This window comes from Nyctibius grandis, chromosome 5 (genome assembly GCF_013368605.1).
Source record: "Nyctibius grandis isolate bNycGra1 chromosome 5, bNycGra1.pri, whole genome shotgun sequence".
In the NCBI taxonomy this organism is placed as follows: Eukaryota; Metazoa; Chordata; class Aves; order Nyctibiiformes; family Nyctibiidae; genus Nyctibius; species Nyctibius grandis.
The window spans coordinates 64,839,233-64,854,457 of record NC_090662.1 but is presented as its reverse complement, the minus strand read 5'-3'; the positions used below and the strand labels follow the sequence as shown (position 1 = coordinate 64,854,457).

Genomic DNA, 15,225 nt, shown 5'->3' with positions numbered 1-15,225 from the left:
CAGTGCATAAAAAAAGACATGCAGAAGCAGATGTATCATTAAACTAGCAAACTACTATCAACTCCTATGACAACAGCAAAGAGCTTTATAGAAGGATTAAGAGGAACACAAGAGTAGAGAAGTTGTAGACGTTGAGGAAAATTAAAATTTCAGAAAGGGTATAGCCTAGGGTGCTGAAGGTTGCCAACTGATTTATGACAATGGGAAGTGGCACACTACTTACGAAGCAGAGGGAAAAGCTTTGGATCACTTTAGCTGGCCAAGTTTCGGTTGATCACAAGAAACATCTAGATTAGAGAAACTTCATGGTAGAATTCAAGAATGGGATGTAGAATTAAGATTTAAAAGTGTCTGTGATGAAAGATACGTCTTAGACCCACAGCAACCTCACTGGGTTTTTTTAGGGGCGGTAGTATTTTTTTTGAGGAGAGGTGGAAGAGTAACAAATGAAGGATTTTATTTCACTCATGGGTAAATACATTGAGAAAATTTCCCAATAGCTTTAACATGGCAGAGTCTGGCTCTCATTGTGGTTTCACCAATAAGTCCTCCAGTCACTACCCTAGTGCTAGACCAGTGACTCACGGAAATTACTCATTGGTCTGGAACTCTGGCCAAAAATATTTGGGTTAATTATCCATATTTTTCTAACATATGGATTTTTTTTCTCTTTAAGTTTTTACTACCTTTTTTTTTTAAGAAACAAATATTTTGGGAAGATGGTGGTTTCATTTAATATGAGAAAGTGTTAGCATAGAAATGGCACTTAAAAGAAAAAATAGAGGAACAGAAAAATTATTCAGTCAACTACCAAGTTATAAAGGGAGGAAGAGGCTGGCATGGATAGCTAACAGTTGAAATAGTACAAAGCAGTTTGGATGACAGTCTTCTATGTTTTTCCTACCAAAAAGACTTGGAAAGACAAAAAGCGAGCTAATGATAAATGCTGAAAAACGAGAATTTAAGAAGACAAACTGAAAAATATACTACACAGTGAAGAGTAATTACTTCCTCAGAGCATACAGAGAGGAGATAACCATGCAGCCTTCTGAATGTAACCATTCATTTCTAAAACCCTTTTCCAACAAAGATAATTTTCCAAATGTCATCTGATGCAATAATTTTATCCTGCGTTACGGGATGCTAACAGTGCTTTACTTTTAGGATTTTTTTTGTACCTATAAAATGCAGCAAACCATTTAAGGAACAGTACAATCACAGGGACAAGAACTCACTAAGAAGCTTTATCATCGACAAGAACAATGCCAGTTTTACTGTGTTGTCTAGAAAAGATATAGCCAGCTAAAGAAGCAAGCTGTACCCAAGTAACTCATATGAGGAAAAGAAGGTAAAAAACTCAAAAATCCCCCAAATCCCATCCCCAGTTTCTGTAGGAGGCAATAAGAGAATCTGGTTTCTTGCCATATAATCAGGAGGTTACAGAGAAAGATGAAGTACTAAAAAAAGGAAAAGAGAGAGACAAAGATCCTTTGAGAAGCCAGGAAGCAGCCTCAAATTTATCACACCTGGCATGTTATATACGAAATGAAAGGACACCTTGTCTTTGTCCCTACAAGCAAAATAATGAGTTATGTCCAGACTATGAATAGAATAATTTCCACTTCTTTATTGTTTCCTATGTACCTACTTCTAATTGTTTCTTCTTTTCCTTCATACATTTTATAACACGTAACAATTACTGTGCAATACTCACCTCTCTTTCTCAGTCCTGCAAACATACACAAGCATAAACAAATAGTCCCGCAAACATACACAAATAGGAAATACAGCCCTGCTGTTTGCTGAAGACATGTTCCTGAAAAGTGAGACACTTAGCAATCCAACGGATAACAAAGCAATTTTCCCCATACGAATTAATATAATCGATGCATACAGCAATTGAAAAAATACACACAGAGACAATATATACGATGTGGAAAATGGACAGGTGGAAGCAGATTATGTGGAAAATAGACAGGACCATAAGATGGAAGACATGTTGACTTTTGGAAATTGATAGCTGCTTCAGAAAAATCTCAAAGACTTCAGCTATGAAACTGAACACCTGATCATTATCACATTTTTCCATCCTTCACCTTTGATTAGCTTGATTCCTCTGAGGAAGATGAAGACAACAAGGAAAATGTAACTGTTAATGAAGAGGCAGCAAAAACGCTCTTCATTATTACCCAAACAAATTGCCAACACTGCTTCAGACACACTCATGATTCGGTTCTCAAGAGCATGGGAAGCAGACGCTTCTTCCATACTTTCCTAAGGTTTAAAGAACACCCAGCACTAGCAGGATTAAGGGACTGGATTCTACAGCTAAATTTGGTCATTTAGTGATTAGACTGCTGATAATTTATTTAAAGAATGAAAACAATTAGTAATTAGATCACCATACTTTTTTAAGTACCTTCAAAAAAAAGGGGAAGGGGGAAGAATGTTGAATCATCGAGTATGAAACTTTTGTAGAGTCAACACTGTGACAGGCTAAAACAAATATTTATCAAAGTCTGAGTCTAGGAAATTAATTTCTTTCAGAGTTTAGCTAACAAAACCAAAAGATAACACTTACCTAAATAATACTGAGGGCTTTTACAGGATCTAAATCTAATCACATCATAGTCAAAACCCATTTTTCCCAAAAGCTGCAAACATTTTTTACACGTAATCTTTTAAAGCAAGAATAACCTCTACATTGCACTTGTAAGTAGTCTACAGGGAAACACAATAGCTTAAACATGCCTACCTAAGAAACAACTCTCAGTTCAAGAACGAGACTCAGAAAGGGATATTCAGGAAAGTAATACGAAACATTAATGAAATACTGAGCTTTAATATTTTGCCATAATAAGCAAAGATGAAGCTGGATTCTTTTCTGGCTCTTAAATCAAAGCCAGACTCTTTTCAGTAAAAGGATGAGAGGTAACGGGCACAAACTGAAACACAAGAAATTCCATTTAAACATAAGAAAAAGCTTTGTTTTACCATGAGGGTGGTTGAACACTGGTCCATACAGGTTATGGACTCTCCATCCTTAGTGATATTTGAAACCCAACTGGACATGGCCCTAAGCAACCTGCTCTACCTGACCCTACACTGAGCAGAGATGGTTGACTAGAACATTTCCAGAGATCCCTTCTGACCTCAACAATTCTGAGATTCTGTAAAGTTTGAAACGTGAGGTTTTGGGGGACTTCTTAAAGTTCAGAATAATATTTACACAGGTGATACAGCAATCTGCATGGCCTCTTCTCCGCTGTTGTGTCCTGCATACATAGAAGCGCCCAGTATCGCACTGACATCCTTATCACAGCTGTGGCTAATCATTTACATCATTGTATCCTAGTGAACACATCAGCAGAAAGTGAAAGCTACATCATATCACCTCAGCACATATAGAGAGTAAACAGACTGTATTATCATTAACCATTTTGTAGAACCTTAGCACTGGGCTAAGATTATTTATACCAGATACTTACTGTTTTATATTAAAGACTGGAAAACATACTGAAAATTAACAAATGTTGCAGGCAAAGCAGATATATGGGCATTACATACCACTTCGTATATATTATGCAGTAAACTGGTTAACATAGTGTTTATTGTATGGCGGTTGTAGGTTAAATAAATAGCAAAAGAAACAGAAGAAAAAATAATGAGAGGAAAAAACAGATTAAAGAACCTCCAGATGCCTTCTTGAATATAAGACACTGAAAGAGCTGCCAGCCCTAGGCTCTGTTTTCAGACAAGTTTGAGACTGCTGCATTCCACTTCCTGAACATGGCGGCTTTCAATTTTGGCTCCAAGGAAAAGAAAAGCAGCTGTCAGAAAAAATTTGGTTTGCCTTTGTACTTTTAAAGCAACTCAATTAGAAGAGACCAAAACAGAGACAGAAACAAGGTAGGAAGGCTGTGAAATGTGGTCAGGTTGTAAAAACACCCAAATGGAACACCGACATGAAAAATGCCAGGCAAATCACATCCAGCCCATTAAAAGCAGGTGGGAAAGTTCGAAATATAAGAGATAATGCAGTCCTATAGATTAAGCAACCAACAGGTACTTACCAGGATGAGTCCTAACTGTACTATTTGGGATCCTGATTACAGGTTTCTACTGTCATCACCAAGGCGGGATGAATTGCTTATTAACTCAGGCACTAGGATACAGACTTCACATTGTTTTTTGTGGATAATATCCTAAGGTATTTGAAAAGAAAATTATACACTGTTCTTTTTCTTCCTGAAGTGTCTATCAGTCATACTGCAGTATTCATGGTTCCAGTTTCACAATCTCTTTAAGAGAGTACATGCAGGGCATGCTGCCAAAGCGGGTCTTCCCACCTGCTCTCATCTTTTTATCAGCATTACTGAACTGGTAAAGTGAGGGTATGTTAGGATGTCTGCTAAAGCCTGCTAGGACTCTACCTAGGAAAGATATATGAGCAGATTTTTTTCAGGTATTTATGTTTCGTTTCTGACACTAAGACTAAACAATTATTTAATTTCATATGTTCCATTTATCAGAGCCTGGCAAATGTAGCGTGGGCTATAATCTGGGATCGAATGTGAGCAAAGAAGACATAACTGCACCCTGGACAGCATGGGGGTGGGAGAGGAAATTATAATATTCACTGAAATTAAAGAAAGAGACATCGCTACAACTTGAACTTAATTGAGAATTAATGACAGAGTAGAAAGTAAAGTAGAGTAAATCACAAAAAGGTCCTATGTTTTGACAGAAAAGCATGGAAAGAGCATAAATGTACCATCATATGTTAATGTCAATGCTTGTAAACAAAAAAAAAGATGATCGCTGAAGTGCTGTTCAGGTGCAGGTTCCATGCTTGTCTAGCAACTGCGTCTGTGGTGGCAGATTCTGACATACTTTTATAGGTGCAGAGGTGGGCACAGAATGCAAGCACATAGGGACGTACAGAGTGCCAGGGAATAAGAGCCACGGGAAGCGTTGGGAGACCTTGTGCACGCACAGAGAAACCAAAGAAAAGGCTCATTGTCCGGGCTACCTGGAGCAGTGCAGAATTATGAGCACATGACGACAAGAGCTGCGGGGGTTTGAGGAGTGCAGGGTAGCGGGGCGCGGGCGGCCTTACGCCCTTCAGCATCCGCGGGCCGGGCGCAGGACACCCGGGCAGGCCGGCGACGAGCGGAGCCTGCCCCGGCGCCGGGGGGCGGCTGAAAGGAGGGCGCGGAGGCAGGCTGCGAGCGCGGGCGGCGGGCTCAGGGCCCGGAGTACGGGGGACGGGAGGGGGCGAGCCCTACCGCACACGGGGCCGGCACCAATGTGGGAGGAGGACGGGCGGTCCCGCAGCCCTTGCGTACCCCCCGGCATTCGGGGGGGAGCTGGCGCATCGCTCGGGAGGGGCGCAGCGCCTGGCAGCTCCGCCACTCCTGAGGAAACTTTCCCGCCCGCCGCCTCCCGCGGCCCCCGCCGCCTCCCTCGCCCCGGGGCAGCAGGTCGCCGGCCCGCCCCGGCCCCTCTCCCCTCGCTGGCGCGTCCCCCGCTTCGCCCCCACCGCCCGCCACGGGCAGCGCCTTCCCTTCACCTGGGCGAGGGCGATGCCGGCAGCGGCCCAGGGTCCTGCTCCATCGCTGCGGCGGACGGGGAGGGACCAGCCCGGCGGCGGTGACAGCTCCGGGGATAGGTGAGCAGCGCCGCCGCCACTGAGCAGGCGCGGAAGCGGCGGGAGGGCGGGCAGCCCCCGCGATGATGTGGCCCGTGATGCGCAGCAGCCGCCGCTGCCGCCACCGGCCGCTCTGACCCGGCGGCGGGCGGGGGAGGGGCCGAGCGTCAGGGGCGCGAGCCGGCGCCAGCCGTCGCCCCGCGCGCTGAGGGGAGAGGAGGGGACGGGGCCGGGCCCGCCATCGCCCCCAGCCTGGCCCGACGCCCCCGGGCGAGCTCCGGCCGCCTGTCACCCCTCGGCCACCTGCGAGGGGCACTGAGGGGACAGCGGGGGGACCCGCGGGCTTCCCCTTCCCGCTGCGCTTTCTCGGCCCCTTCGGGCAGCCCTGTGCTCGGTGGCGGCACGGGGCTCGGCCGCTGCCTTGCTCCCTCCGCAACGGCCCGGCTGATGCTCCGCAGCCGGGGGAAAACAAACGGCTGGGAAGGGGGGGCAAGCCAGAAAGGCGCTCCCCTGGCAGGCGGGGACGGTGCCTTGGCTTCCCCTTGCCGAAGCTTTCTTGGCGACGTAGCACAAGAGTCAGCGTTTTGTGCTGAGATCTTTGTTCTTTCCTGCAGCTTGGCTGAAAATAGCTTCCTCGGAAATCCATTTTTTTAAGTATTTGGGTCAGTTGGAATAGTCTTGTTCTTGCCCAACTAGTCTGTATACCTTGCACCCAACACTGAGTGCTTAAAACAAGTCTGCAAGTAACTCCCTTGAAATCAGCTGCCTGCGTTAAACTAAATACAGAGTCAGGGCCTAGGTGGGCCCTTTAATTAGTCCTCAAAACTCTTACTTTGAGACACACTTTATGTTAATACATTAAAATAGTCAAGCCAGCTAAATGTGTGCAGTTACTATCATTACTAGTGTTACTCCTCGATTGTTGCTCAACACTTCGAAGTAGTGAGAATGCCTTAAGTGGAAGGTGAAAGGGAAGAAAGAGGAAGAAAAGGCAACTGGGATGTAGTGATGGTGACAGCAGCCAAGTCTACAGCATCTCTTTTCCTTTCTACAGACAGAACAAAAGACAGCATGGGCAAGAAATCAAGTGCCTGCCATAAACCGGAGCTAGCTGCTGTGGGTATGTGTGGAAAAGCAGAAATTTAAGCATAGGAGAATGTATATGCAGGACCAGGGCCAAAAAATCTGCACTACGATAGTGAAATAGCGTCATCTTGAACTCTGAGTCAATACTTCATTAAATGAATGAAGCAGTCCAAACCTCAGAGCTGATAATTCAGTGGTGAATGCTGTCTCAAGCCTGAATGTAGCGGGAACTTGGGCTACGGATGCTGCTGTCCCCCTACCCTGATAACGACCATATATACCCATGCCTTGTGTGTGCTCACATGTCACGCAGTGTGGATATGTAGTTGGGCTGCCTTGCAAATCAGATAAAGATCTGCCTCCGTTGCCAACAGGTTAGAATATAAACCTGAGGTTTGGGAATAGCACCCGAGGGTGCTGTTTTCTGGCTTTTCTAATTGCTTGTCTGGTGATCTTGGGCAATCATTACAGGTTCCTTGACGGTGTTATGCCCCTCCCTCCACTGAAATCATGTAATACCCATGGATGAAATATATTATTTGAGGTTCACACACTGTTATTTTGGGCTGTGTGCAAATTCAGGAAGACTCACTTTTATGGCCCAAGGCAAAAACCTCAGTCCTCAAGATTTTTCAGTCATCAAAGCTAGCAAGGGGATTTTTTCTGGGAAACCAAAATCCTGGAGCACAGGTGGGGAGAAAGGTGCGAATCAGGTAGCAAATCCAGTGGCATGAACCTGGGGCAGCGGGTAGCCTGGGGAGGTGGCAGGGGACACTAGCTGGGGCCAATCTGTCGGGAAAACAGCAGTGCGGTCCCTTGCTGGAGGCCTTGTGGAAGGTTTGCTTCTTACTCCTTTGTGTGTGTTAATTCTAAGATACTGGGATCCGGGTGGGTTTTTTTTCCTTGTTTCCTTTGCAATGAGGGCATATAAACATTAATAGTTAAAAAAATAAAAAGGTGTTTCCCATTTCCTACTAGAGCACCACTTTCCTGATTACTGTTTTTTCTCATTTTTGGCTTGGAGTCTTACAAACCCTTCAGTTCTCTTTTAACAGGTTTCACATTGTCTAGATTATAAACAGATAGGGACGGAAACTGCAGAACAAATCTTGACTAACAGGTTAACCCCTGTCAACTGAACTTGACGGTTGTGTGAGTTTCTTTTCCAAAAGGTAATTAAAATTCCCTCAGGGTCTGAAAGTTAATTTTAGGTGCATTTGTCAGATTCTGATAAGGAAAATGGGGATGTTTTCAAAGAAGAGCAGCTGCCGGCAAGCATTCAAGTGAATTACCCGCCTGCGGACTGCTTTCATGCTCTCTGCTCCGAGGGACAGGATGGGCTTTTCATGCCAAATCGTTTCGTAAAGTTTTTTTTTTTTCCCTTTGTAACGTGAATTATCTTCCTTTCAGCATTGCTAGCCCCAGATTTACATGGGTGTAGGTGCCTGTGCCCGTCACCTGATGAGCGGCGCTACTGGTGATACCAGACGGTTCAGTAAGAGTACAGTTTAGTAAGAGTAGGCCTCAGAGTGGGCTCTAAAAGGCCTACTCTGTGTTACCTTTAGACAGAATTAGCTTTCCTGTCAGTAATTTTCCTGTCAGCTAAAATAACAGCATGTTCTGAAGCTAACAGCATGTTTTGTAGATAGGGTCTGCTTCTGGGACTGATAACAGTGTTATAGTCGTCAATGATTTTTGCTTGCGCTTAGTCTTAGAGAATCCAAGGTCTCTTTTAAATTCCTCACTAATTACAAAGAAGGGCCAGAGATAAACAAGACTGTGAACAACAACTTTGTAGTGTCTAAATTAACTTGATTCACAAACTCTGGCGCCAGAGGAGAGATAAATCCTGTAAGAACTAGAACAATTTCTTCTCCTTGGAGCCACCTGCATGTGTCAACAAGAAGGCCTCCACCACACTTGCGCAGAAGCAGGGTCATACAGCGGACAGCATCGCTATGGGGGGGTTTACGACCACTAGAGACTCCCAGAGCCCACCCAAGACCCCTTTCCCAATTTAGTATGCATGTGCGAAGACAATTACATAATGTATTAGCATATGCATAAGTTTCTTGGAATAGGTGTGCTTTTCTTGGAATTGTATGAATATTCATTTTTCTATAATATATATAATGAGTGTGCTTTTGTTCCTAGGTGGATGTTAGGTGGAGCGATCCCCCATGTCCCTCGGCCGCATAAAGTAATGCCTGCTTGTTAATGCTGTAACCCGGCGTTAAGGAGTTTTATTCCCGATTTCGGTGACACTGGCACAGCGTGAGGAGCGGCGGTCGCGGAGGAGCCCCTCACCCCCGCCGCGGCCTCAGAGCGGCTCTGCCCCTCCCGCCCTCCAGGGGGCGCTGCGCCGCGGCGGCTTCGGCCCAGAGCCACTTCCGGTTCGGCCGGCGCATGGCGGGGGGCGGCGGAGCGGCGGGCTCGGCCGCTTCTCGGGAGCTGCTGGCCGTGGGGGGCCGAGGAGGTGAGCGGCCCCCGCGGGGTCAGGGGGGAGCCCCGCTGCCGAGAGGTGCGGCGCCGCTCTCCAGGCTGAGCTGGGCCGCCCCCCCCCGCCTTTCGGCCGGGTGCCGGGACCGGCGCTGCGGGGCTCGGCCCGGAAGGTCGGGGAGGGGCGAGCCGGGGAGCAGGGGGGTCGGCTTGGCTTGTGGTGAGCCCCCGGCCTCACCCGCCGGCGGGCAGCCCTAGGGGGCTTTTCAACCCACCTGGCTGCTGGTGCTACATTTCTTACATCTCGCGTGTTGTGGAGAGCTGCCGTTTTCCCGGGCATTGCGGGCGTAGTACGAAGTAAATACGGGGAGGGGAACCGTAAAACAAACGTTGAACTAGTATCGACAGCCGTAACGATGTTTCTGTGAGGATAAAAAAAATGTTAAAAAGAAATAAAGCTTCACCGTAGTTAATGACAAAGGGCTGGTGGCTGTATTGGCGGCCATAAGAACTAACTTGTCTAATTAATGCAGCGTTTCTCTACATCGTTTGGATTTTACGATGCTACTCTTGCAAATAGTTAATTTAGGTCATTAGCCCCACAGTTTGTAGCCTGCTTTCATTGATGGCCACCGCAGTCACACACGTGAGGGAAGGGATATTTAAATCAGTGTAACTAGCACGTGTGAGCTGTTACCTCACTATGATTCGCTGTGGGGTATTACAGGCGGTTTCTCTGTGCATTGATAACTGTCACTAAATAAATCTTTGACGATGACTTTAAAGACAGTGGGAGCCTGGAAGAAGTAACCTACAGGGTCAGACCAGTGGTCCATATAGCCCAGTATTCTTTCTTCCAAGAACTGCAGTAGCTGATGATAATTACAGAGAACTAGTTAATTTAAGCACTGTGTGCTCCCTGTTCTTGTAATTGCCCAGTACCTGGAATGGTAGGGGTAGGGATGCTAGAGAGTACGTTCCTGCTCAGTCCTTTTAGTATCAGATTATGACTCTGCTGCCTTCAATTTGTCTAATTCCATGTTGAACCTGCTGATCCGTCTGCTTTCACAGCCTCTTGTGGTAGCAAGTTCTCGACATTCACTATCTACTACACAGAGAAATACTGCAATGACCACCCCAAACAGACATCAAGAAACAGTATTTCCAGGAAAGGGGACTGGAATTCCTGGAGGCAGAGAGAGTTGAATCCTCATGTTTAGTCTTGTAGAAAGGTGGAAGGGTAGCAGTAAGAAGAGTGCCTCACAGTTAAAATGGGACATTTGAGGTTGACACAGGTAAACATTCAAATACTTGTTTGTTTCCAGGGCTGGAAGAAACTTTGTTGATTCGTTCAAAATGTAGCAGCAAGAAGGCTACAACTTTACAGACAGTCAGGATGCCAAGGAGTAGTGGTAAGTAGGACTTTGTTATTGGAAGTGTCAAGCAGTAGGGAACATCTTTGACATAACTTACTTTTGCTTCAGTGCTTTCCTTGCATTAGTAAAGGGAGAAACTCTTGTGTTTTGTTTCTACTGTGCTAGGTCCTCTGTTGCAGTTGCACGTCCCACGAGTTGGTCGTGTAACTGCTGCTTCTGCAAAACCAGACGTTGCGATGCTACACGTTACAGCTGTTAAGCGTTAGGGTCTTAGTTCTCCTTACAGAGATACTCCCCCTATCTGCATGTTGTGAATTCGCTAGGTTGTACCTTTGGTCTTCATTTAGTCAGCTACTTTCAAATTGATGCAGGTTACGTAGATCACTTTCAGAACTTTATTTTTAATGAAAGTGCTGGCAAAATTATTAAGCCAGATCATATAACTATTCATTCATAACAAATGAATCTGAATGCCTTAGGAAAACTTCTTTTTCTTTAATTGAGCTATGTTCCTTCTTTCTTAGTCAAAGCTACATATAGAGTGCTAACATTCTCTTCAGTGTAACTCTGTGTATAAGGACACAGTGTAAAAATTGTTATTCTTTCAAAGTAGTGTATCTTCAGGAGTTTTTCTCTTCATGAAGATATACCAGAGTTATTTAGTCTCAGATTGTTCTTTTCCAGTATAGAGTTGTTGCTTTTTTTCTGATCTGGGCTTTTTATCTCTTTTCAGAAGTAATTTCTCAGTATAAAATACTTGGTGTATAAAAGCATTTAATTTACAATGGATTCCTGTCAAATTATTGTATTTTTATTTTGTGATTGAGCTGAGATTTAAAAAGTAATAGAAAAAAAAAACAATTTGTAATATTGAGTTCTTTCTTGGATAAAAGTCTTTGTGAAGATGATAGTCTTTCAAAGGTAGATTATACCTATTGGACTTGTGTGGGTCTCACTCGGAATAGAACCTCCTACTTCACAAAGAATGAAAACTAGTGATTGGCTCATCTGCATGAGCCAAAGATTATTTGAAGAAACTCTGGAGGCAGGTGAAGATATTCCCTGCCTCCATGGAAGAGAAATGGTTGTGATTCTCCTAATGACACTGATTATCTTAAAATTGTTAGGAAGTCCCACTGAGCTTAGAGAGATATTTCTGTAGAGGATAAGTGCTTTATACTTCAACCTAGAGCATCCATCTCTCTCCCACCATCATCATTTCAGAGACCCTTTTGATAAATATGTTGAACTTTCTTTTGTGTAGCATGACATCTGTGCTACAGCTAATTTTTCTACCTTTGAGACCTTCAGTCTATACTTTAATAGGGAAGAAAGTAGGACATAATTATATTTCCATTGGAGATAATACCGATGTGGAAGTTTCTCAAGATGGCACTCAAAATGTACTGAAAAGCATAGAATTTTCAAGCAAGTTTTCTGTAAACTAGTCACGTTTTAAGAATCCAAATGGAATTGTTGAAGTGATTTCTTCCTGCACCACATGCTGACCAATAGATTCGATACCTTTTTGCTGTTTATGTCTTGGGCAATTGAATATTATCATAAATCCTCCTATTAAAACATCTTAAATGCGGTAGACAGCTGTAAATTGAAATAGAAATGGACTATGTTTAAATGCTCAGATTTCTGAGATATAAATGTATAAATTAATGTGTGCTTGTTTGTATATACACATGTGATAATTATCTCTTTTTCAGTTTTGGACCGAGTCCAGAACTTTTTACCACAGATGGCACATGCAAATGATGAGCTAAGAAGAAAAATGGTAACAGCGCCAGCTCATCAGTTTGATATTGAAAATCTAGACAGTGCAACAGAAAAAGTTATAGAAATGGTAAATACTATATTTTTTATTTTATAAAGTAAATTTAGAAGTGATTAAAATAATTGTCTGATCTTAGAATGAGCTAATTTGATAGATAAGGCTAAGTCTTTACCATTTTAGTCTGCGATCTGCAAATTCAAAACATAGACGTAATAGAAATGCTTATTTGGTTAAGATTTACTACTTGGTTTTCATACTTGCAGAAATTTAATGACTGGGAATGAAGTAGTTTAAGGCATGAATAAGATATACTTTTGAATCGGCAACTCTGAATCAAAAGTAAGTCACAAATTGTATTTTAAGTGTCTCATGGGTAATTTGGTTTAGAAACTAGACAGTGTAAGGCATAACAGAAGGCTTTAGTGTAAGAGTAATAACTGGCTTTCAGTTGTGCTTTGTAAGTATTTTTAGGAGTAGCTGTAGGTCTTGGGTTTAAAAAAGTTGTTGGTGTTATGATCCTTTATGGCTGGTATTTGTCTATTTATTTACATACACATCAGCATTTTCTTTGTTTTTAACTTAAGTGCTGCAGCAGCACTGCAGCCACATGCTCATGTAAGAAAATTTTAATATGAAGGTGATGTGATATGTACATGTCCCAGACAAGTGCCTTCTGGCCTGCAGACCCTCAAGATAACAGGCAGAAATAAGGCAGCCTGGGGTTTGCTGTGTGAGCTGTCAGAATAATTTCTTGGCTACTGGTTGTATTCAGAGTTCTCGTAGATTGTATCCAGCTTCCATGCAATAGGTTGTCCAGTGCTGGTATATGCTGAAGAATTCCAAATAAATAGTAAGAAAATAAAACAGATCATGAAAATTGTTTTAATATGCTGAAGTGGAATGGGTAACTTGGGCAGGAATTTTAAAGATTTTTCATGTGACAGTGTCTGACAAGTGTCTTGGCTTTATAATAAACAAGCCAGGAGACCTAGTGATTAACATCTTAATGCTATTTGCAAAACACTGAAGAAATCTATTTCTATCTCAAATTTTTGTATTTTGGTTTGCAGCCTATAGGAAGTTTTTGGGGTGAGGATTATCAGTTTAAGACAGATATTTTCAGAGAGAAAAACAGACCTCAAAGTCATGGCTCTGCATATGGAAATATATGATCACTTTTGCTTCAAAAAATATCCTGGTGGTTTAAACTACTTGCTATTATGCAGTAGTGGTAGTGTCATGAGCACTGCTAGTTTATAAGATATGAACTATAAATATATGTACACACATGTTTATATATATCATAACCCCTTACACACTAAATGGTTTCATTTGAATTCTTTACTGGAAATTAGTTTTGATGCCTCCTGCTTGTCAGTTGAAATATCTAATTTAGACTATCTGAGTTCAGCTATCTACTCATTTTTGTCTTTGATAATTATATAAAAATGGCCTCCTATTTGATATAGGGCAATATAAATAATGATATAAATATTTAGGAATCTGTTTATATTTGTCATAATCCTAGGTGAACCCAAAAGTCTTTCTAATTGTAGTGGTGGTTTTCTTACGGTAGTAGGCTGTTTCAAGTGTTTGCTTTATGTTTTACTCAAATGATAGAAGTGGTATAGAAATGTATAATGTGTTAACTAAGGTCTTTTTTTCCAGAATGTGGCTGTAGTTGAACTGAGTGATTCTAATACAGATGAAGAGATACTAACTTCAGAAGATGACTCTGACTCTGAAGGTGACTGTACAACTGATGAAGTGACGATAGACAACATTAAGTTTCCTAAACAAAAGGGAGAAAAGGGCAAAATAGAAATTTTGGACAGCAAAATGAATGAGTAAAGGCATTTTATTTTACTTTTAGGAAAAAACAAAAACAAAAACAAAAAACAACCAACCAAACCCAAATCGCGTTTTCTTACTTTGAAGACTTGGCCCTTAAACTACCTTGTTTCCCAGTGTACCATCCCTCAGGATCATGTGAAATGCTATAGTTTACGTGATGGAGAATTCAGGATCCCCTCATGACTGAGGCAAGCTGGATTTCTGAGGAATTAAGTATGGTTTTATTCATCAGACAACACAGAAGTGAAATTCATCGTAGGTTAGACTAAGGCAGCAGCTAGAATTTGGGGGACTTGAACTAATTAAGTTAAAATTATTCTTCTGTGGCTTTGTTGAAGAAAGATTTTTGTAGTGTGATAGAATGAGTTTTTGCTTCAAGGGCAGGAAAGAGTTAACTAGGAAAACTGCTTTATTTTTTAATATTCCGTGTCCTGTGAAGTGTTATGTACGATGTCTTCAATATTAAAAATTATCCTAAAGTACATTAGAGGTATGTCTACATTGCATTCCTGATAATAACTGTTGAACACTAAAGCAGTGGCTGAGGTCATTTCAAGATGAGCTGGCATGGCTCAAGGGACAGTTCAGCAAAGGATGACTTATCCTCTCTGCCTGCACGGAGCTCTGTATCACTACAGGTGGGCTACTAGCTCATATCTGGAATGTTTGTGGCTGGAGTGCAGTTACCCTCGGTACTTAAACGGTCAAGCCTGCCTCTCTGGTGTTACATTTGCTTTAAGCTACACTTTTCATCTCCCGCTTCCCCTGCCACGTTTCTGTCCTCTCCATTTTGTTAACAACTGTCACTGCCAGAAGAATAAAAAGGTGAATTTTGAGCTGGCCTGTATTTGGGTTAGATTGAAACAACTGTGAAACCAAAATCAGTGAAAGTATGTCTCATTCATACTTACCTCAGATTGACCAAATACAATGATTTCGGCTGTTGTAGTTCCTTCACAGATCAGTTTGCATTTCAGAAGTATCTATCATGCTTCTGGATGTCATTGTTTTATTTTGTAAAGGAACTTTGTATT

At 42.7% G+C, this 15,225-nt stretch overlaps 2 protein-coding genes across 2 annotated transcripts in view; one reads left to right on the top strand and one right to left on the bottom strand.

Annotated features, from left to right (window-relative positions):
• SLC41A2 (solute carrier family 41 member 2) overlaps nucleotides 1–5,657 on the bottom strand; it is a 58,201-nt gene extending 52,544 nt beyond the window's left edge. Inside the window, exon 1 of the mRNA XM_068401130.1 lies at nucleotides 5,573–5,657. The gene's annotated coding sequence lies outside the window, so the exon portion shown is untranslated. The remainder of the gene's footprint in view (nucleotides 1–5,572) is intronic.
• Nucleotides 5,658–9,131: 3,474 nt separating this feature from the next.
• NOPCHAP1 (NOP protein chaperone 1) lies at nucleotides 9,132–14,673 on the top strand. Its single transcript, XM_068402364.1, has 4 exons — nucleotides 9,132–9,212; nucleotides 10,501–10,587; nucleotides 12,270–12,406; nucleotides 14,006–14,673. Exons 1-4 carry the CDS (start codon nucleotides 9,143–9,145, stop codon nucleotides 14,186–14,188), a joined length of 477 nt encoding a protein of 158 aa, XP_068258465.1. The 5' UTR covers nucleotides 9,132–9,142; the 3' UTR covers nucleotides 14,189–14,673.
• The last annotated feature ends 552 nt before the right edge of the window (nucleotides 14,674–15,225 follow it).